Source organism: Pelodiscus sinensis, chromosome 24, assembly GCF_049634645.1.
Source record: "Pelodiscus sinensis isolate JC-2024 chromosome 24, ASM4963464v1, whole genome shotgun sequence".
Taxonomy (NCBI): Eukaryota; Metazoa; Chordata; order Testudines; family Trionychidae; genus Pelodiscus; species Pelodiscus sinensis.
This window is the reverse complement of record NC_134734.1, coordinates 9,443,424-9,465,144: the sequence shown is the minus strand read 5'-3', so window position 1 is coordinate 9,465,144 and position 21,721 is coordinate 9,443,424. Positions and strand designations below refer to the sequence as shown.

The following is a 21,721-nucleotide window of genomic DNA, read 5'->3' as shown; positions in this document are numbered from 1 at the left end:
AAGGCAGGACCAATCCCAACTAAATCAACCCTGCCAGGGCTTTGTCAAGATGGCAGTTAAAAACCTCTAGGGATGGAGATTCCACCACCTCCCTAGGTAACCCATTCCAGTGCTTCACCACCCTCCTAGTGAAATAGTTTTTCCTAATGTCCAACCTAGACCTCTCCCACCGTAATTTGAGACCATCTTCTTGTTCTGCCATCCCTCACTACTGAGAACAGCTTCTCTCCAGCCTCTTTGGAACCTCCCTTAAGGAGGTTAAAGGCCACTATCAAATCCCCCCTCACTCTTCTCTTCTGCAGACTAAACAAACCCAAATCCCTCAGTCTCTCCTCATAGGTCTTGCGCTCCAGCCCCCTAACCATTTTGGTCGCCCTCCGCTGGACCCTCTCCAATGCATCCACATCCTTTCTATAGTGGAAGGGCCTGGGAGCCAAGACTCCTGGATTCTCAAGGCTGGTTCTGTTGCTGCCCTGTTTCCCTGCGTGGGGGTTAGTTTACTGCAGAGCCGGTTTGCAGACTAATACTGGGTGGCGCCCCAGCTAATTAACAGCGGGGCTAACAATGCTGATGACAGCGGCACTGGGTGTAGTGGCTACACCCCAAAGTGGGTGTGCGCGCTTGGCGAGGTGGAGGAGTCAACTTCTGGCTGTGGAAGTTTTGTGTTTTGGCGCAATTAAAACCACTCTAGCTATAGAAAATCCACGTGAACCCACATGTCCTGGGGAGAACCCAGGCGTCCGGGAGGAAGTGAACCCCAAGGTCGAGGGTGGGGGGGGGGAAGAACCCAGGCGCCCGGGAGGGAGTGAACCCCACAGTCTGGGAGGGAGATCCCAGGCGTCCAGGAGACCGACAGACACAGCAGTCGCCCCCACACCTGTCACGCGGGTGAGGCGCTGCGGGGGGAGCAAGGACCCTCCCCACAGCCCGAACCCTAAGCTGAGATCCCGCCGCGGAAGGGAGGTGTGGACGCCGCGGGGAAGGCCACGTTCGGACAGGCTGGCCGAAGCGCAGGTCGCCCCGCAAAACTGGGAGGCGCAATCCGAGCCGGGCCGGGAAGGGAGGACGCGGGCAAAGGAGCAGATCCGGGCGATGAGCGCCCGGCAGAACAAGAGGCACCGGCGGGAGGCGGATAAAGGGGCGGCAGACTGGGACCGATCTCGCGAAGCGGGCGGGGCGCAGGAGCCGGCCCCGCCTCCACCAGCTGCTCCCTCCCTATAAAGGGGCCGGGCCCGACCCAGCCCGCCGGTAGCTTCACTTCCTGCGGGCGCTGCCTTTCTGGGACAGGTGGTAGCGGCTTGGGGGGAGGCGCTGCGGGATACCCCTAGGAGTCCGAGGTGCTGCGGCGGGTAGTGGGAGAGACCCCCGGTGTCCGGGCAGCAGAGAGCTACCGTGTCCGGGAGAGAAACCAGGCGTCTGGGGGACAGGGGAGGGACCCTAAGCAGCCGGAACAGAGGGAGGGAAATAAATCCTAGGAACGCACCTGAGACCCCAGGTATCTGGGCGGGCGAGAGGAACCCCTCCATCTACAGTGGGGGAGGAGTCCCACCCTGTGCTCTCTTTAAACCCCCTCTGGGTGCCTGGATGGGGGAGGAAGAGGAGAACAAGAGGAAGATGCCAACTGGTACAGGAGACCACCCATTGCCTGCCCGTGCTGTTGTGGGGCTACCTGTAGGCCCCATCACCTTGAACGTGGGGGGTAAGTTCTACACCACCACGATGGAGACTCTGACCCGCTTCCCTGACTCCATGTTGGGTGCCATGTTCCGGGGTCCCCGGCCAGCCAGCACTGACCAGCGGGGCCACTACTTCATCGACCGGGATGGCAAAGCTTTCCGGCACATTCTCAACTTCCTGCGCCTGGGCCGGCTGGACCTGCCTGAGGGCTACTCGGAACTAGCTCTCCTGCGGGCTGAAGCAGATTTCTACCAGATCCGACCCCTGCTGGCTGAGCTGAGCCAGCTGGCAGCTGAGTGCCAGCGCCGCCAGACCCGCGCCGTGCTTCACACCGACATTGACTGCCAGGAGCGGTTGCTGCATTTCACTGTGCGGCATGGGCCACAGAACTACGGCCTCAGTACCTCTCCGCTCCGCATCTTCACTGCCAATGTCTTCTGCACGGATGGGCACTTCTTGGAGCTATTGAGAGACAGGCTGGGCCAAGCCAGTGACGGTGCCAGCACCGAATCTGATCACCAGCTGGGCCCATTGGGTGCTGCCAGGGATGGGGAGTCCATTGACACTGAAGAGGAGGGATCTGGTCACGAGCTGTTCCAATATAGCCTTGCAAAGGAGAAGGGGGAAGCCCGGAGTCAGCACCACCTGCATCTGGAATGGGCTCCACGGCCTCCAGACCTGCCCGAGGTGGAGTATGCCAAGCAGAAAGTGAGGTCCCTCTGGACAGCAGCACCAGATGGGCGGGAGGTCAGCACGGCAGCAGATTTTTTGGAGGAGGTGCTAAAGGCTGCCCTGGATCAAGGCTTTCGGGTGGATTCAGTCTTCCCCGACCCAGCAGACATCCTCAACTCACGCTCGCTGCGCTTTGTCCGCCACTAATCATGGAGGGGGCAAGGGAAGAAAGAACCGGCCAGGGAGCGTGGAGGGTTGGGCTTGCTCTTGCGCGGTGGTGGGCACAGGTAAGACACTGGGAAGAGATGGTGGTGTTAACAAGGGGATAGAGTGGAATGGTGGGTGGGTGGATGTCATTGATCCCACTGGTCTGTCATGGGACATGCTGGGGCGGGAGGGGAGATTATGGGATGGGAAAGGCTACTATGGGCAGAACCTGAAACGATTGGTGGCAGGAAGGGGATTGTAAGGATTTGGAAGAAACCATGTGAAATGGGCTAGAGAATGAGGAGGTAGGCTGGTGGTGGTGGCTGTCTCTGGACTGCCACAGGGTGCTAAGTGGCAAGTGGGGGTGAAAATGGCAATGCTGGGGGAGGAGGGTGAATTGGTGACTGGAAGGGAAGGAAGGTGTGGATGATTAGTGATAGGTGGTGGGGATGTGGAAGTATGGGAGTAGGTGGGAGCTGGGGTGGACTTCTTAGTGGATGTTGGTGTATGAAATAGGATCGTGGTTGGTGGCAGAAGGGGAGAGCAAGGTTTGTGAGGTGGGGAACACCGAAGGAAAGAGGCAGATTAGCTAAGAGGTTGTTGAGAATAGGAAATAACTGCTGGTGATAGGATGGAGGCAGAGAGGGTGGCTTCTGAGATGGGGCAAGCAGGGAGGCAGGAGTAGTGGCAGGGAAAGGCTGGAGTGGGCGGGAGGGGGTGGGGGGGAGGAATACGGGCAGAACTATGTTTGTGGGATACTTCCAAAGAAATAGTATGGGCATTGTGGAAAGAGCATCTCCAACTCCCTGAATGGCCACTGGGGGCACTTGGGATTGGCAACTCATAACCACACCCCAAACCCAGGTTTTGGGGAGGCTGAGGAGGGTGTGATTTGGGGTACATGGCTGTCCTTCCTTTACCTCCAAACAGTTGGGTACTCCTGGATATTTCGGGGGGGGGGGGGAAAATCCTTGGGTTTATTCTAAGGAGGTGAGGGTTCCTTAAGTATTGTGAAAAGGCTCTGGCTACATGGATAATTGTATATTTTGGGGAGTAGGCAAAGGTGTCCTTTATTTTGGTAGGGTCACCTTCATCTCATGGGTGGATTGCGATATCCTGGGGATGGGAACGATTGTTTCTGCAGGGGATGAATGGATCCAGCCCCCAGATTCAAGGTGTTTAGGGGTGAGGGAGTCCCTGGTGCCTGAGGGAAGCAAGATTGAATATCAGCCTCTCGCTGCAGACTGCCCAGGATACAAAGCTGGCTCTGTACCCTGGCATACCCGCCCTGCCTGGTATAATAATGTCCTGCTTTGTAATGGGGCTGGATTGAGGAGTGGAGTCCAGTGGTTACAGTAGGAAGGGCTGGAAGCCAGGACTTCTGGGTTCTCTCCTTGGCTCTGGGAGGGAAGTGGGTGCAGGGGAGGGGGGGGGGGGCAGGGATAGCTGCATTTTACTCCTCACCAGCTTCTCTCTCTCTCTCTCTCCTGGCTCCTTTTCAGAACAGATTCTCTTTGCCTCACAATGGATCCTTCATCCCTTTCAATGCCTTGGGCTCTGGGGAGCAGTGCCTGGTTGGACTCTGCTGCAGAGAAAGCAGGTCAGGGAAATGAAGACCCTGGGATCAGAACCAGCACCATTGACCAGGGATCACAAGGGACTCCCAGCTCCTCAGCCTGGAGCTCCATCAGCTGCTTGGGGGAGGAAGAGGCAAAGACGGTCACATTTTGGAGGCACTTTTAAATGCCTGTATCTGCACTTTAAGGCTGTGCTGTTACTGTAATTCTCCCCCCCCCTCCCCCCACATACACACACTCTGCCCCAATGGCCCTACTTCCTCTCTACTGCACATAAAGCAGGGCTAGGAACCAGGACTCCTGGGTTCCCTCCCTTGCTTTCTGAGGGGGAATAGGGTGGGGGTTAGAAGAGGGACCTGGGATCCAGTATCACACCGTTAGCATTCCAGTGATCTCTGCTGGGTGGTAAGGGGTGGGGAAGGGTAGATCACTTCCTTCCCCCATCTCTGGCAAGGACAAGTAAGTCACTAACATGTGGGGTGGGATTTGAGCTGTGCTGTCCCTTTAAGAGGGAGGCTTTCTAGACGGGATTAGGCCTGCTGCATGCAGGGGGAACTGTAAGGTCATGTTCCTGTCATGAGCAGTGTGCCCTAGTGTAGTTGGACCTTAGTCTTTGCACAAGCCTGGCTCTGCTGTGCAACTGCACACACATCTGCATGGGACATTGCCAAGAGGGCTTCTGTACATTTGCACAAGTGGTTTTGCACACCCATCTAGAGTGGGCTAAAAGAGTTGGGGACGAGGGGGCTGAGTGTGACGTGGATGGGGCCAAGTGGATTTGCACATTGGTATGTAACTGCAAACTTGTGTGGAACAGAGGAACATTCTGAAGTGGTCTGTTGGAACTGGCTTTTTTTGAGGGGGGTGTCTCTGTAGTGTCCTCTACACCAAGCAGATTCCTTTGGTGCCACCTGCATGTGGTCACCTCCTGCAACCTAATGAGTTCTCTGCACATAGAGGGGACACCTGCTTTCATGCTGATCAACTGCTGCAGCCAGGGTCTCTGTGTGCACACACTACATCGCACACACATCCTGCCCTGAGCTGCACACTTGCACAGAGGACCTGCTCCATGCCATGCCCTAGGGCTCTCTACCCACATTGAATGCCAGGTGCACTTGTGGGAGGTATCTGTACCTATGCTGCTGTCTGTGTACAGAGTTCTAGGCGCATATGATGCTGTGCAGGTGTTGCACCTGGAGAATGTGGCACACCCATCTCTACACCTTCTGCCTGCCCAGAGCCATACACTGGTGTACTAGACAAGAGCCACTCAAGGGGTGTGTAAAGATTGTGTGCACATGGACCTACACATCTCTATCTGGGGGTAGATTAGTCTCATGGGGCCAGAGCAGGGGGGCGGGTCCGGGTCCCTCCCCACCCATTTCTCCTGTAGCCCTACCCACAGCTCCATCTCTTTTGTACCCCTTCCCCAGCCATCCCTGCTTCACTGAGGGTTCCCCTCCCATTCTCCCTAAGTGGCTGTAGGTTTCTGTTGCCCGGCACCAGGTTTTTTCAGGGGTGGGGAGCAGTTGGCTGGGGGGCCCTGTGCACAGGACCCTTTGTTCCAGTGTCTAAACCACCACTGTTTCTATGTAAACACACTCTGCTGTGTGTGTGCAGAGACAGCAGTATTGGGGGGAGGGCACTGGTGAGCTCACACTGTATAGCAACCTCCCTCCCCATGCACACAGGAAACCATAAGCCCTCAAGGGCCACAGGTGGAGGGGGCGGGGCTTGTAAGATATCAAACTAAGGGGCTCTTGTATTCATTCAAATCCCCCCCCCCCCCCAATCCCTGGTCTGATTGGAAGAGAGAAGCTCCGCCCCTAAATACCTTTTTCTCCTGATGAGTGACCCTTTAAGAGCAGAATGTTGAGACACTCGGTGGTGCTGTTGCCATGGGGACGGTGGTGGGCCCCGAAGAGTGGCGGGGGGGGGGGTGAAACCTCCCGCCTGCGGCCCCTTTAACAGAAGCATTCGTCGGCCCGAGAGTGGGAGGTGAAGCTTTCAGAACCTCAGGCGATAGAGCTTTCCAAAGCCACACCCCCTCCCTTCGCCGGAGCGTCGCCCCTTTAAGAGCCTCTCGCCGGCGGGGCGGGGCGGGGCGTTTGAAACGCGGGGACAAACAATTGGACACACCGCGTTCTAAAGGTGCCGCCTTCCTAACTGGCGCCCCCGCAATGCACTTGGCTGCCCCTTAGCGGCCACTCCGGGGCCCGCTTTCGCCTGGCCCTAGGGGAATCCTGACCACAATCTCCCTATGGGCCTGGCCCCTGCCACCCTCCTACTCATGGCGCCAGGCTGGGGAACCGGTGCCCTCCAGCAGGCCCTGGCAGCCACCCTCTTGGCTCTGTTCATCCGTCCCCCCCAACTGGCTGCCCCCCTGCTGCTGGCCCTACTTCTCCTGGCCCCACCTGCCAGGGGTTGTGTGCAGTGCTCCATGAGAAACAAAAACATCCCAGCCCGGTTCGCCCAGCTCTGTACCCGCTACCGCCAAATTCAGGGCCGCCCGGGCTGCCCCAGCCACCCCTGGGACCCGGAGTCCTTCAAGGCCTTTGCCCTGGGTAGGGGTCCCTGGCTCTGGGAGCTAGGACGCCTAGGTTGTCTCTAAGGCTCTAGCAGGGGATGGATGGGCTGGAAGCTTGGACTCCTTGGCTCTTTACTCAGCTCTGGCAGGGGAGTGGGTCTGGTGGTTAGAGCGGGGGGGGGGGGGGGAGGAAGCCAGGACTCCTGGGTTCTCTTGCTGGTTCTGGGAGGAGGGTGATGGGTTGGTGTTTTAGAGCAAGGGAAGCTTGAAGCCAGGATTCCTAGTTTCTTCTAATAACCTTCACAGTGTGAAGTGCTTGGCCATACAGGTGGGGTATGTGGCCTGCCCTGATTGCCTCAAACTGGGCCATTATTCTGGTCCCTACTAATGGCAGTTCTGTTTCCTGGTCACATGAGCTGGTTGTCCTGCCTGCAACATTTACCCCAGGGTGCCAGACTGTCCCTGCTGCCACCAGAAGCTGTGTATGACCCGGAGATTAGCTCCAAGAGTCCCCTAGCCTGTACCCCTTCTGCAAATCTTCCCTGTTCTCTTCCAGATGAGCAAGCCATGGACGCGGTGACTGAGAAAACCCACCGAGTCTTACGTATTATTGGTAATTCTCCCCACCCCCGGAGAAGGCAGACTAGTCTGATGGGGATTATCCTGTACCCAGGAGGTCTGGATGGCATCAAACGGGCAGTGTCATGTGTCTCCACAGAGATCAACAGGACTTTTTCAGACCTGCCCAGGTTCTGGACCTGGCTGCATGAAGTGAAGCTACTGGAATACAGCAAAGAGGGTACGGAGCTGCTGGGGGAGGGCTCGCCATGTGATTGCCCAGCATATTTCATGTTCAAACATGTCGGAGATCACACACAGCCAAGCTGGTACCTGTATAGGACTGGCTAACCACCTACCCCGACACACACCCTGTGTGTTGCAATCTACTCCCCCCCCATATGCCACCAGTATATAAGCCAGGACTACGCTCTCTTTCACCCTCCTCTTCCCCCCCAAAGACAGTACCTGGGTTTAAGGCCCGCAGCCCAGCACCACTGCCCAGAGACCTGTGCCCAGCCTCACATCTCGCCTGTTCTCCCCAACCCCATCGTCCAAAAGCCTATGTATGCCCAGCCCCGCACCTTGTCTGTTCTCTCCCCCATTGCCCAGAGACCTGTGCCCGGCCCCACACCTCTCTCTCTTCCTCCTCCCGCACCCCAAATTTATCTGGGCCTAGTACTTTCCCCCATGAGAGACAGCTGGTGCCTTTGCCCCCAACCTGTCTGGCTTCTGTCCTTGGCCCCACTGCTTCCCCTGCTGGTACCAACCTTAGTACCTGCTCCACCTCTCTCCCACCCAGGCTCCCATGTAGCGGCTGTGGCCCTGGCCCAGGCCGCCAGAGCGGCTTCCTGCCACCTGCCACGTGGCTCCTCCAGCCCCGGCTGCTGGTGCAGCTTCCTGCCACCCACCACATGGCTCATGGCTCTGCGTTGGAGGTGGGCAGGGTGGACATTTTTTCTGCACACCCGCTCAAGTGTGCAGCTTAGAGGGAACCCTGCTTGGGGTATCACTCTTGTTCCCCAACCCCCGGTGACCCTCTTGGGGAGTCATTCCTAAACCCCAGCCCTCAAAGCCCTATTACAGTGTCTGCCCAGCCCCTCCCCCGTTCCCTGTTATTGAGGTGCCCACCATGTGCCCCACAGCTGGTTTCAGGGTGCATCTGCAGCTAAGAACCTTCCCTGTCCCATCAGCTAAACATTCAGAGAGGGGGAAGGTTGGGATATGGCCTGCATGGGGGCTACCCCTGTGCATAGTGCATACTGACCACACTATCTCTCTCTCTGATCCCCACAGTTCTGTGCCCCCCAGCTTGCCGTAAGTACTGACCCTCCGGAGATGGGTGCTGTGAAGGGTGACCCCAAAACTGCAGTATTGGGAGTATGAAATGATTCTGGGGCCCCTGTATCTTCCCACCAGACGCGGTCCAGTCAGACCTTTCCTAATCCCATTCTGGCCTGTTCAGGCTTGGTACTTGGGTGCGGGCTCAGCAGAGGTCGCTCTCCTTTGGCAGGCAGAGCTAGTCCCAGGGCGGTGCTAGGGAATATTGGGGGCAGGGAATGGGATGGGGGCTCAGCAGGGGGCACTCACCCCTAGCAGGCAGGGCTGGGCCTCGGATGGTACTAGGGGGTGCTGTACCACAGGGGGGCTCAGTAGAGGGTACCCACCCCAGAGGTGGCTGCATTTTAATGGTCACAGGATTCCTGAGGCAGAGGGAGAGCAGGTGTGCGAGGGGGTCACCTCTTGGTCAGTCTCAACCTCTGGCCTCCCCATATACTTCCTCCACTGAACAAATAGTCCCCCCCTTTGCAGCATCCCAGCTGATCACTGCCCCTTCCCCCCCCCCCCCCCCCAAGCTGAACCTGGCCTCTCTCCCTTTTCAGGGGACTCGGCCTTGGCCATCAACTGTTCCAGCTGCAAGAAAGGGAAAGTCACCTGCTGGTCCCTGAAGAAATGTTACTCCGGTGGGGCTCCCCCCCCCCCGATGGCCTGCCCCCTATGGCCTGAGTCCTTCCCCAGGGGATCGGCCTGGCCTTCCTTCTGCCATTGCCCCCTCCCTCTGCTCCAGTGCTGTCCTCCCTCCCCTCATGGTCCCCTTTGCCATGCCTGGGGTACCTCCTGATCACACTCCTGCCCCTTCCTCACTCCCTGGTTTAGCCCTTTCCTTACCAGACCAACCCCCCTATCTCTCTGCCCCTCCCCAGGGCATGGAGATCTCCAGAACTCGGTGATTCTACTGAGCATCTTGTCGGCCTCCAGCTTGGTCATGGGGTTCATCACCTGTGCCCTGGAGTGAGTGGAGGAGGGCAGGAGGCGGGGTCAAGGATGGAGAAGAGGGCAGTCTCAGTCTTGAGACTGACCAAGACTGAGCTGGAGAGGGGCTGTGAATAAGGGAGGTGGCGGGACCTGACCTGAGGCAAGGGGCGGGGCATGAAATGGGAAAAGAGGGGGTGGATGGGGTATAGTGGGATCTGAGGGGGGCACATGCTGGGGAAAAGGGAAGGCAGATCAGGGAGGGAGGTTGGGGGGTAGAGGGAGAGGAGGAGGGGTTATGGAGGAGGGGGAAGGGAAATGGGGAGGGTGCAATAATGAGGGACCCCATGGAGCTGGCATCTGGACTTTCTCTCACCAGGTTCTGGTTCTGCCCAGTGCCCGAATGACCCTGAGTGTCAGGATCCACAATAAATGGGCTTCCCCACCAGGCCTTGTCTTGGCAGCAGCAGTCTCTAGGGGTGTGCATGAGGGCGTCTGAGGGTGTGGGGTGCAGGGTGGTGGGCATGCGAGGATGTCGGAGCAGACTGGTGCATGTGCGAGGGTGTTGGAGCAGACTGGTGGGCATGCAAGGGTGTATGGGGCAGGGTTGTAGGTATGTGAGGTGTAGGAGCAGAGTGGTGGATGTGCAAGGATGTTGGGGGGCAGGGCAGTAGGCATGCGAGGGAGCAGACTGGTGGGCATGCGAAGGTGTCGGAGCAGATGTGGGTGTGTGAGACTGTGGGGTGCCGGGGGCATGGTGGGCATGCGAGGGCACAGGGGCACGGTAGTGGCCATGCCAGGCCATGCACATGCATGTTGCGCATGGGCCCCCACACCACGCGTGCACATTGTGTTCAACTCCACCCGTGCCATTGTCCTGGCCATATGTGTGAAAGGGCCGTGGGCCTGTGGCCGGGGCTGGGTGCAAGCAGGATCTCATGGGCTGGGAGTGGGTGCTGCAGGCAGACCTGTGCATGCCGGTCACGTGCGTGTGCAAGCCCAAGTGTGTGAATCTTATTGTCGACATTCTGGCTGGGGCCTCCTCTTGGTCCTGCCTGAGGCATGCTTTTTGGGTAGGGCATTCCTTGTGAAACACGTTCATGGGTTAGAACATACTATGACATGGGTTGGGCTGCTGCCATCCATGTGGTGGACCAGTGCATAACATGCGATGGGCCAGTAGCTCATGTAACAAATAATATGTGATGGCCCCATGTCACCCATGTTCTGCCATATTGCATGACAACTCCCATGTAACGTGGTGAACCAATATTGTGGCATGTTAGAAGGCAGCTTCATGCGACATGTTATAACGTAATCATGCCCTTACCGTCTGTGGGATAACATGTTAGGGACCACACACAACATGTGATAAGCTGGTCTCACCTGCATTTTAGTCTGTAGGAAGGGGACACAGCATGTAAGGTGATAGTATGTGATGGCCCCACATAATCCATGTTGTAACATGTTAGAGACCCTCCCCCATGCCACATGACCACCCAGTATTCTCTGTGTTCTGTGGGGAGGAGTGTGATATACAACATGTTATCACATATGCTGAACCTCTGCTCTAATCTGCTGCATGACGACACATGATGTTCCATGTTATCACATGTCAGGGGCAATACATTATAAGTGGTGGTCCGTCTTGTCACATGTCGGTGATGCTACACACCATGTGATTGTCCAGCATATTCCGTGTTCTAACATGTCGGAGATCACACACATGGGATAGCCCCAAAGGCTCCGTGTGCAAACCTGTCAGAAGAGTGCCTTCTCTTACACACATCTTGCCCATATCCTGGCATGTCAGAAAGGCACATGTTGAGAATGTGTGATACGGCGTGGCAGACTGTGTTAATCCTCCCCCAACCCATGATTTTATGAAACAGCCCTACCCTCCCGAACCATTACAGGTCTGACTAATGCATGTCCTCTCCCTCATGTGTTCTAACATGTCCCAGGCATGTTGTGAGCCACATGACAGCCAGGAGGTGGCACCTGCCTGGCCAGGTGTCCCATGGGGCTGGCCAGGCCCCGCCCAGGTGTGTGTGGGAAAGGAAGAGGCTGAGTGCTGGGGCACTATTGGTGCTGGCAGTGGGATGGGAGGAGCTGCTGGAGTGGGAGGGAGAAAAACTACAGGAAGGAGCTTTGGGAGACAGGCAGCAGAGAGAGATTGAGTGAGGGGACTTCCCCTTCCCCTTCCCCTGCCAGGTGAGCCAAAGACCCCCCCCCACCTTTCCTACTGCTTCTCCTTCCTATTGTCCTCCCCACCTTTTCTTTTCTTTTCTTTTCTTTTCTTTTCTTTTCTTTTCTTTTCTTTTCTTTTCTTTTCTTTTCTTTTCTTTTCTTTTCTTTTCTACAGTTCCTTCTTTCCCCACCTCCCTGTATCCTTCCTCTTCTCCCCTCTGTCCCTGCTGGCAAGGAACATGTCGCCCAGCCTAGCCCGACTGAATGTATTTATCCTTGGGGTCCCAGATGTGACACCTCATAGAGGGGGCAGGCCTTGTGCCCCATTCTCCATGCCGCACCAGGCAGTCCATGCCCTGGGGCTGAGTTGGAGCTGATACCTCCTAGAGGACACAGGCCCTGTGCCACACTCCTTGTTCCTCCTGAGCCAGCCAGTCCCTGCCCTGGGGTTGGGTCGGAACCAGTGTCCCCTACAGGGCCTGTTTCTGAGGGGAAGGAGCCTCAATGAGGTGGGTCCCTGTATCTCACACCCACCTGTGTCAATATTTGTCCTTCGCCCTGAACTCTGCCCTGTATTCTCATTTAACTAGGGAAGGAGAGGAAAGGAATCAACCCATGAAGCCAGGAAAGGGTTAACAGCCTCCAAACAAGGGGGCACCCCCCGACTCATCTTCCCCCTGGAACTTGCTGCCAAAACTCCCCGACTTTCATCCGAAAAATTCACCTGCTTCTCCCCAGCCCTTTGCCTTTCAGATGGGTTCTGGGGGCAGGTCTGGGCCTGCTTTCAGTTCAAGTTTTTGAAGCCTTGGGTGATTATCTCAGTGGGCTTGTGCCACCCCTGGGTAGCAGGGGCAGTGAGCTGGAAGCTGGTTTACACATGTTTTGGGCTGCTTCCCTTCCAAAGCTGGGGCTAGAACCCCGGGCGCCCTGGCTCCCAGCCCCCCTGCTCTAACCCACCAGCCCCCATTCCCCTTCCGGAGCTGAGGAGAGAACCCAGGAGTCCTAGCTCCCAGCCCTGCCTATTCTACTCCACTAGACGCCCCCAGGCTGAGAGGTGCGGTCTGGGTGTGGCTTGTGTGTGTTCTCCCGGGGCTCAGGCAGAGCAGTTGGGCAGGTTAGCACAGTGGCAGGGATTCCCACAGGCCATTGGTGGGTGTGGGAAGGGAAGACCAATGAGGCCGCTTGTAGAGCAGGAGGAAAATAACGCAGGGAATCCTGGCTCCTGCGGGCTGACACAGCAGAACCTGCAGAGACGCCCTGACCTGCAGGGCGGGGGTGAGGCTAGGAGCGGCTCTGGGCCTCGGTTTCCCCACCTTTGTATTGAGGTTCATAATCCTTCTTCTGTTTAGATTGTAACAGGGCAGGCATGTGTGTCCCTTGATTCTGTGGTGTGTGGGGCCCCGATCTCATTCAAAGGGCCTGGGCAGTGCCCAGCACCCCAATCTCACAGCTGTGTCTTGTGGGGAAGCCCAGGGTGCCATCTCACCCGGCTGTGCTCAGGGCGGGTGCCAAATGGCCCCAGACGACGGCAGCGACTGGCTCCTGGCGCTTCTCACTGAAATCCAGCTGGAGCAATTTTACCACAAGATCCGGGATGAGCTACATGTCACCCGCCTAGCCCACTTTGACTATGTCAGACCCTCCGACCTGGACCAGATCGGCTTGGGACGACCCGGTAGGTGTAGGGGGGAGTCCAGGGCTGGGCTGGCAGGGACTGGGTTGGAAGTGAGGGGCACCAGCTGGGGGGCAGGCCCAGGGCTGGGCTGGCAGGGGCTGCGGGTTGGGAGTGAGGGGCACCAGTAGGGGTCCCTGTTTCTAACCACCAACCCCCACATTTAGGGCAGCGGCGGCTGGAAGATGCCATCAAGCGCAGGAAGCAGCAGGGATTACGCCCCAAATCTTGGATTTACAAGGTTTGGATTCACAAACATTCCCCCATCCACCCCAACTGTTCCTCTCATCCCCCATTGTCACAGGAGCCCTGATGTCCAGGTGTGGGAAATCTGAGCCCCCATCTGACAGCCAGGTATTTTTAGAGATTACTGGATTTCATGCCTCGCTGTGCAGAGGGCTGGGAGCCAGGAAGCCTGGATTTCCACACACTCCCAGCTCTGGAATGGGAGTGGGGTCTGATGGGTTGGGGCAGGGTGCAGAGGCTGGCAGCCAGGACTCCTGGGTTTGCTGGCGGTTAGGCCCTGTGCACATCTCTCTCTCTCTCTCAGATGATCAGTGGTGCAAAGATCCAGGAGTCTGGGGAGGGGCCGTCTCACCCTCCTCCTCCCCGCCTGGACTCAGACGGCTCCCTGAAGTGTCTGATCACGGAGTGGGACTTGCGCCTGCGGGAACGGCTGGGCGATGGGTGCTTTGGCGTAGTGCATCGTGGCGAGTGGAGCCCACCCAGCGGGGGCACCGTGAGTTGCCTGGGAAAAGGGATTGCAAGTCCATCCGGGGCCTCACAGGGTGGAGGATGCAGTTGGACCCGACCTGCCTTTCAGACATCGCCAGCCAGGCTGCAAAATCTTCAAGGAATGGCCAGGAACCCGCACAGGATTTGGGCACCGTTGGATGGGGAGGTTGCAGGGGGAATTGGGTGGAATCTGCTCTGAAGGGGGTGAGTTCTAGGGGAGGCATCATGAAAAATCATGAGCTCTAGCTGGAAGAGTTGACCTATGATTAGGGGGCTGGAGCGCATGACCTAAGACGAGGGATTTGGGTCTGTTTAGTCTGCAGAAGAGAAGAGCGAGGGGGGATTTGATAGCAGCCTTCAATTCCTGAAGGGAGGTTCCAAAGAGGCTGGAGAAAGGCTGTTCACAGTAGTGAGGGATGGCAGAACAAGGAGCAATGGTCTCAAGTTACAGTGAGGGAGGTCTGCATTGGATATTAGGAAAAACTATTTCTCTGGGAGGGTGGTGAAGTGCTGGGATGGGTTCTCTAGGGAGGGGGTGGAATCTCCATCCCGAGAGATTTTTAACTGTCATCTTGACAAAGCCCTGGCTGGGTTGATTGAGTTGAGATTGGTCCTGCCTTGGCAGGGGGCTGGACTTGATGACCTCCTGAGGTCTCTTCCAGCCAGGGCCGGACGGAGGCATGGGCAAGCCAGGCAGCTGCCCAGGTTGCCAACCAATGGGGGGGCGCCTGATGGCAGCTGTAAGGGGCGCACGGCATTCCTTACAGCTGCCATCAGGCACCGCGTGCCCGGCTCCCGCAGTGCTGGCCTGCCTGCATCCCCGTGGTGCCGACCAGCAACACCCTTCCCCCCACAGCCGCGGGGCCCTATATGGCCCAGCGCGTGCGCCAGCAGCAACGGCTGGGCCGGACTGGGCCGCGCTTGTGCCCTGCACCCTAGGGGTGGGCTCTGGGCTGCGCACCAGCAGCCATAGCCGGGCTGCGTATGTGCTGTGCGCCCCGGGGGCAGGCCCCGGGCTGTGCGCCAGCAGCTGTAGCTGGGCCACGCATGCGCCGTGTGCCCCAGGGGCAAGCCTGCGCACCCTAGGGGGGTGAGCCCGCTCCCCACGGGCGGGCCCGCACATTCACCATGCGCCCAGGGGCAGCGCCGCGTGCCCGTGCCCGGGGTGCCAGAATACCTCGGGCCGGCCCTGCTTCCAGCTCTATGATTCTATGAAGAGTCAGCCCTGTGAAGGTCAGAGGATTTAGCTCTGAGTCGCACCCAAATCTGCTACTTTTGGGGAGGTGTGATTTCCGGAGCCAGACGGGCTCCAGACACTCAGGAGATGGGCTCTGGAAATGACAAACTGTATTCTGGCTCTGGGAATTGGCTCTTGAAAAAAATGGGGGAGTTTGTTGCTGGTGATCGGGTGATCATAGGTTCATTTGAATCTCAAGGCCCGTGTCTCCCCCACCATGAATGTTGGGGCCTCGCTTTATTAGAAAGGGACCCGGACTGTCTCCTGGCTGTGCTGGAAATGGGACACCAGCCCTGATCCCCAGCTGAGCTCCCGGGGCCTGAGAACAAGGGGGAAAGGTTTGGGGGTCACCAGTTCAATTCCCCCCTCCCAACGCCAATAGCAGTGACAGCATAAAGAGAAATTGGAAAGGGGGCACAGATGGACAGTGCATGGCAAAAGAGGGATGTGGGGGTAGGGCTGGACAAACCTGTTCTAACTTCTCCCTTCTCCACTGGCAGCTTTCTCTCCTGTACCTCTCCCCCTCTGGCCCCACGTGCCCCCTCCTCCCAGTGCTCACAGATACTCCCACAGGAACTGACTCTACCCTGTCCCCCCCAGATCTCTGTGGCAGTGAAATCTCTCCGCTCCGACATCTGCACTGACCCCGGCGCCCTTGTTGATTTCCTCAATGAAGTGAACGCTATGAGTGGGCTGGACCATCCCCACCTCCTGCGGCTCTATGGGGTCGTGCTCACCCAGCCACTCAAGATGGTGCGTGGGCTCAGATGCCTGGGTTCTCTCCCTGGCTCTGGGAGAGGTGTGGGGGCTGGTGGGTCAGAGCAGGGAGGGCTGGGAGTCAGGACTCCTGGGTTCTCTCTGCTAGATTATTACCAGGTTCTCTGGGCAGGTGACGGAGCTGGCCCCACTGGGCTCCCTGTATGACCACCTGCGGCTACCCTACCCCCTGCACCGGCTCTGGCTCTACGCCCTGCAGGTGGCCCAGGGCATGGCTTACCTGGAGTCTAAACTCTTCATCCACCGTGACCTGGCGGCCCGCAACGTCCTGCTGGCCTCGGAGGAGCATGCCAAGATCGGGGACTTTGGCCTCACGAGGGCACTCTCAAGCAAGGGGGACCGATACATCATGTCTGCGCACCGCAAAATCCCTTTTGCCTGGTGAGATCCTCTGCCCCACCGTGCTCCCTGCTGGGAGCAGCCTGTCTGGGACACAGGGAACAGGGCAGGGGCTCAGCAGGGGGCACTCACCCCTGGCAGGCAAGGCTGGCCCCAGTGGGTGCTGTGCTGCAGATTTCTGACCACCTTCTCCTGGCTCCCAGGTGCGCCCCCGAGAGCTTGCGCTCTGGAGCCTTCTCCCATGCCTCCGATGTCTGGATGTTCGGGGTCACCCTCTGGGAGATGTTCTCCTACTGTGAGGAGCCCTGGATGGGGCTCTCAGGGCGACAGGTGAGCCTGTGGTGGGGGTGACAATAAGGCATGGGGGAGTCACTGGGCCCTGCACTCCCATCCGCAGCCAGACATGCCTCTCAGCCAGCACAGGGAAGACTTGTCAGCACGGTAACTAGAAGCAGGCAGTGCACTCCATCTTGGGGAGAGGAGGCCCAGAGCCAGTGCCTGGCCCACCCCCTGCCACCTCAAGAAGGCTAAGACTGACACACACATCCTCTTCCAGTCTTTGTCTTGCTTCTCAGCAAAACAAAGGTTCACCTAGTCTCACACACCCCATGGACTCAGGTTACAAAGGGCCTTGGCCATTGTGTACATGGGGGAAGCTGTCACACTGAAATTCCATCACCATCTGGTACTGGTGCAGTGCCCAGGGAAACTGAGGCAACACATGGGGTAACCTCAGGACAGTGGAAATCACATGCAACAAAGGGAACAAAATCCCCATCTCATCACAGGGGGTTGGAACAAAATCCAGGAGTCCTGGGTCCAGCCCCCCCTGTTCTAACCACCAGCCCCCACGCCCTATCCCCCTATGAGCAGAGAAGGCCTCAAAGCTCCCTCCAGTTGTTGCCACTGGTGATGCAGACTGTGGGGGGGGGGGGTCTGCCATGGTTCAACCCTCCAGAAGAGGGCATCAAGCAGCTGCAAACTCAGTGTCTGGATCTGTGATCCCCCCGCCTCCCCCCCGGGCAGATCATGCTGAAGGTGGAACGGGAGGGTGCACGGCTGGAGCGCCCAGAGGACTGTCCCCGCGGCCTGTATGCCCTGCAGCTCCAGTGCTGGGCCCCCCACCCTGAGGAGCGACCCCGCTTCCGGGACATCATCAGCCTGCTGCATGAGGTGAGAGTCCTGCAGCGCCCCCTGCTGGGGCCTGCCAGCATTGATCCTGGCCTACCCACACACACACACACACACACTGCCCCCTGCAGGGGCCCCTCAGCAGTGCTCCTGCCCTCCCATCATACCCCCTGCTGCTGCCCCCAACTGCGTTCCTGTCCCACTCCACACAGCACCCCCTGTTGGGGCCAACCAACAGTTCCTGCCCCTCCCATAGCGCCCACTGCTTGGAGCCCCCAACAGTGCATCTGTCCACCCTGGATACTGCTCCTGCCCCAACCCCACTATGGCACACCCTGCTGGTGCTCCCCAGCAGCGCTTCTACCCCACCCACCCGGCGCCCCCTTCTGGTGTCCCCAACCACACTCCTGCCCTGCTCCTCATACTCCTCCAGCCAGTATTTGTGCCCTGCTCCCACAGCACCCCCTACTGGGAGAGGCCAGCACTGGCATGGCCATGAGTTCCCCTCAGGCTAGGAATGGGATTAACCCTTTCCCTTCCATTCTCAGCTCCGGCCTCGGGAGGTGAGAGCCATTCAGGACTTCAATGAACCAGGGAGGCTCAGGCTAGAAACCAATGACCCCATCACCATCATTGAGGGCAGGTGAGCTTGGCTGCCTGGGTTCTCTCCCCAGCTCTGGTGGGGAGCGGGGGTTGCTGGTTAGAGCAGGGGGGCTGGGAGCCAGGACTCCTAGATTCTCACCAGTTCCTGCCCCTCCCCTGCAGCTCAGAGTCCTCAACCTGGCGGGGCCAGAACAGGCGGACACTGCAGGTCGGTGTCTTCCCAGCCTCAGTGGTGAGCACAGAGGAAACAACCCCAACTGGGATGCCGCGAATCAGCCTCCCTGTGCGCAGTAGCTTCCAGCACATGGGGCACGGTGACCTGGACCCCGGCCGCAGCTGGGGGGCCCCTGACAGCATGGACGAGTGAGTGTGGGGGAGAGGCGGGAGGGGGTGTGGCTTAGGGGAGGGGTGTGGCTGTTGCAAATGGGCATGCCTCTAGAATGGAAGGGAGGGGTGGCTGAGGGGAAGTGGGAGTGTCTCTAAGGGAGGAGAGTGATTGCGAGGAAGGGGGTGCGGCACTGGGCTGAGGGTGTGATTCTGGGGAAGTAGACCTGGCTGAGGAAAGCAGGCATGTTCTTGAGCGAAGGAACGTGTCTGTGGGGACAAGGGGGTGGCTGAGGGAGAGGCATATCTCTGGGGAAAGGGGCATGGAAGAAGGGAAGGGGCGTGGTTGAGTGGAGGGGGTTTGGCTGAGGGAAAGGGGTGACTGTTGAGGGGTGTAGCTATGATGGTGGGTGTGGCTAAGGCGGGGAGATGCATTTCTGTATTAGGACGGTTGGGACCTAGCTGGCTGTGACGTAGTGGGGGTACTTGCTGGGATGTGGTGACCCCTGCTGTCTGGAGCAAGACCCAGCAGGGAAAGCCTCACTAGGCAGAGGTAATGCCAAACTTGTTGAACCAGTGGCCAGACACCCCCCATGGAGAGGAACAAAGGAAGGTGGAATGCTGCCCTGGCTGGGGGGCAGGGCTGGAAGAGGGTTAGTTAGTTCCTGTCTGGAAGGCAGGGAATAAGGAGCTGGGGAGGGGGCTGGGACTCCCCTATCTCAAGGGGGGGCACTGAGGCCTCTTAGCCCCAGTTCCTGTAACCAGATTACATCTGTGCTGCGCTGTGCTGGAGGAGCAATAAACCACCCTCAATTCCACTGGCTGGTGCAGTCTGTTTGTGCCATTTCGGGGTGCAGGAGACGGGGAACCCCCAACGCGCCGTCACACTGGCTCAGAGTCAGGGCCTGTAGCAGGGGGAGGGGCTCTCCATTGCCCGCTCCCTACAAGAGTTTATATGAAACACCTTAGATGATGGCTAGAAGGGCCCTGCACAAGAGGCGATCAGAGAAGTAGCTGCCCAGGGTATTAACCCCCCTTCTCTCTGCGCCTCCCTCCCCCACAGCCGGAAGGGGAAGCCCCGGGACTCTAAAGAATCTGCTGGACTCAAGTTGGGAGGCCAGCAGCTTCTGCGGCTCACACGTGAGTATCTGGTCAGCCAGGCAGAGAGGGGCTGGCACTAGAGCCTGAAAGAATCAGGGCGAACCCAGGAGTCCTGGCTCTCAGCCCCCCTGTTCTATAACCCACAAACCGCCAGTCCCCTCTCAGAGCTGAGGAAAGAACCCAGCCATCCAGCCCTAACACAGTTTCCCTTCTCTCCTCCCTAGGTCTCTCTAAAAGTCTGGACTCGGTCTCAGATTTCAGCGTCCTTCGGACGAAACCCAGGCGTCTGGGTGATGAGCTTGCCTTCCCGCCTCATCCCCCCGGCAACTCCCCATCTCGCATGCCCTGGGAAATGGGGCTCCGGCCCTTGGAGACGCCCCAGAAATCACGGCCAGGCCCTCGGTCCGGCCAACCCCTCCGAATAGAACCTCCCCTGCAGCAGCCTGGGGCCAGGGACAGGAGGGAAACAGCGGGGGTGAAGGCCCCTGTCGGAGCCCCCAGGGGCACAGCAGGAGTCATGGGATCCTCATCTGTGGGGCAGAAGGGCAACAGTGATGTGGAACGGAAAATCAAGGAGGTGAGTGATCGAGAAAAGAAAGCAGGAGTCCTGGCTCCCAACTCCCCCCATTCCGCCTGCGCCTCCCCCCCGCTCTAATCTACCAGTCCCCTCCCTTCGCAGCTCTGGGGAGAGAACTCAGGAGTCCTGACACACTGTACCTCTCCCAGACATCGTGGGGGTCTAGGGGTTTGCAGTGGCAGCTGTGAGGCTGGTGCCCTATAACTGAGTCTCAGCCTCTCTTGTCTGCTTGTCCTGATACAGGTGGAGGGGAAGGTCCACGGGGTGACGGTGGAGGAATGTCGTGAGGCACTGAGGCTGCACGGCTGGGACACACAGAGAGCTGTTGAGGTGCTGAAGGTGAGCTACAACTGTTCCCCCACCAGCCAGTCCCTGCCCTGGGGCTGGGTGGGAGCCAGTGTCCCCTAGAGGGGACAGGCCCCATGCACCATTCCCTGCCTCCCGTGTGGCCAGATCAGAGCCAGTGCCCCCTAACAAGGACAGGCCCCTGACCTGCCCCTCTCTCCGGCAGGTTGACCAGCTGTTCCACATCAGCCCACACTCCCGGGATGAGTGCCGGCGCATCCTGGAGAAACACCGCTGGAACCTTGCCATGGCTTCTCGCTACGTCCTGAGCCGTGGCCTCCGGGCCTGAAGGGGACATCATCCCAGCTGGGCTTAGGGACTGACTGCATTCCCGTGTCTACCTAGCCACATTGGAGCCCCACTTCTCGCCATAGGCTGGGACTTTGCAGCAGCCCAGAGCCAGGGAAAGAACCCAGGAGACCTGTGGTTCCTTGCTTGTATTTAGGGAGAGACATGAGGGTACGTTTGTTGTATGAACATGGGCGTGATTGTGCATGTCGACCTTTATGTGTGTCCCCACATATGTAGTGGGTGTGGCTATAGACCTTGTGTCAGGGAGTGTAGCTTATACAGTTGTGTGGATATTTTGTGGGGAGGCACATTTTTTGTTCTAGGGTGTGTGTATATCCATCTCACACACACAATTTGGGAGCGGCTTATGCAAACATTGTGTGTGACTGTGTCCATCATCTTCCGAGGGTGTGGGATTTTTCACCAGACTTGTGCATGGAGTGGGATGCATCCAGGTGTGATTATCAGGGTGTGTGCAAAGTGCGTGAGATGGCCTGTGATTTACAAAATGGTGGGGAGGTGAGTGGTGGAGCACTGTGGCTGCAAGCCAGGCTGTGTGTACCTACTGTACAGTCGTTACGGGTGTTGTACTTTGTTGTATATATTGTGCAAAGCAATAAAAGTGTTAAGAATGCCATCTAGCATGGATGGACCTTCCTCCCATGCCCCTCCAAATGGGACCTCTGGCACCTCGTCCCCTCACCTGGAATCGGCCCATCCTGAAGTGGGGCAGGAGATGGGTGGGAGAGGAGAGGTGTTGTGTAGGGATTGGGGATGGTGGGCGCAGAAGAGGCGAGAGTGGAAGGGAGTTGTGGGAGGCAGATGGAACTGGATTTGGGGGAGAATCAGAGGTGGAGAAAGGGGCAGAGAGTAAGAGGAGAGCTGCAGAGCTGCTGGAGAGGTAGCATGAGAAGGGGGCTTATGA

General features: G+C 58.2%; 2 protein-coding genes across 9 annotated transcripts; both read left to right on the top strand.

Annotated features, from left to right (window-relative positions):
- Positions 1-1,244: 1,244 nt before the first annotated feature.
- KCTD11 (potassium channel tetramerization domain containing 11) lies at positions 1,245-5,287 on the top strand. Of its 2 annotated transcripts, none has more exons than XM_025188225.2 (2): positions 1,245-2,636; positions 4,064-5,287. In XM_025188225.2, the coding sequence occupies exon 1, from the start codon at positions 1,585-1,587 to the stop codon at positions 2,554-2,556; it is 972 nt and encodes a 323-aa protein (XP_025044010.1). In that variant the 5' UTR covers positions 1,245-1,584; the 3' UTR covers positions 2,557-2,636; positions 4,064-5,287. The 2 variants fall into 2 exon arrangements, with proteins under 2 accessions (XP_025044010.1, XP_025044012.1); XM_025188227.2 differs by having other exon boundaries at positions 4,059-5,287.
- A 764-nt stretch (positions 5,288-6,051) lies between these two features.
- On the top strand, positions 6,052-21,433 carry TNK1 (tyrosine kinase non receptor 1). Of its 7 annotated transcripts, none has more exons than XM_025188207.2 (18): positions 6,052-6,134; positions 7,220-7,276; positions 7,382-7,462; positions 8,518-8,538; positions 9,105-9,185; positions 13,133-13,339; positions 13,504-13,577; positions 13,887-14,075; positions 15,909-16,061; positions 16,198-16,466; positions 16,628-16,754; positions 17,451-17,597; positions 18,104-18,198; positions 18,321-18,521; positions 19,546-19,622; positions 19,808-20,160; positions 20,404-20,499; positions 20,672-21,433. In XM_025188207.2, exons 2-18 carry the CDS (start codon positions 7,231-7,233, stop codon positions 20,792-20,794), a joined length of 2,340 nt encoding a protein of 779 aa, XP_025043992.2. In that variant the 5' UTR covers positions 6,052-6,134; positions 7,220-7,230; the 3' UTR covers positions 20,795-21,433. The 7 variants fall into 7 exon arrangements, with proteins under 7 accessions (XP_025043992.2, XP_025043989.2, XP_025043984.2 ...); XM_025188204.2 differs by lacking the exon at positions 6,052-6,134 and adding an exon at positions 6,172-6,287; XM_025188199.2 differs by lacking the exon at positions 6,052-6,134 and adding an exon at positions 6,298-6,700.
- Positions 21,434-21,721: the final 288 nt, after the last annotated feature.

Excerpts from the sequence above, each read along its gene's own strand:
- KCTD11 (XM_025188225.2), top strand. The coding sequence starts at position 1,585 with ATGGGGGAGGAAGAGGAGAACAAGAGGAAGATGCCAACTGGTACAGGA.
- TNK1 (XM_025188199.2), top strand. The coding sequence starts at position 6,397 with ATGGGCCTGGCCCCTGCCACCCTCCTACTCATGGCGCCAGGCTGGGGA. Across the intron at positions 18,199-18,320 it reads ATCACCATCATTGAGGGCAG|CTCAGAGTCCTCAACCTGGC; the intron begins GTGAGCTTGGCT and ends CCTCCCCTGCAG. Across the intron at positions 18,522-19,545 it reads GCCCCTGACAGCATGGACGA|CCGGAAGGGGAAGCCCCGGG; the intron begins GTGAGTGTGGGG and ends CCTCCCCCACAG.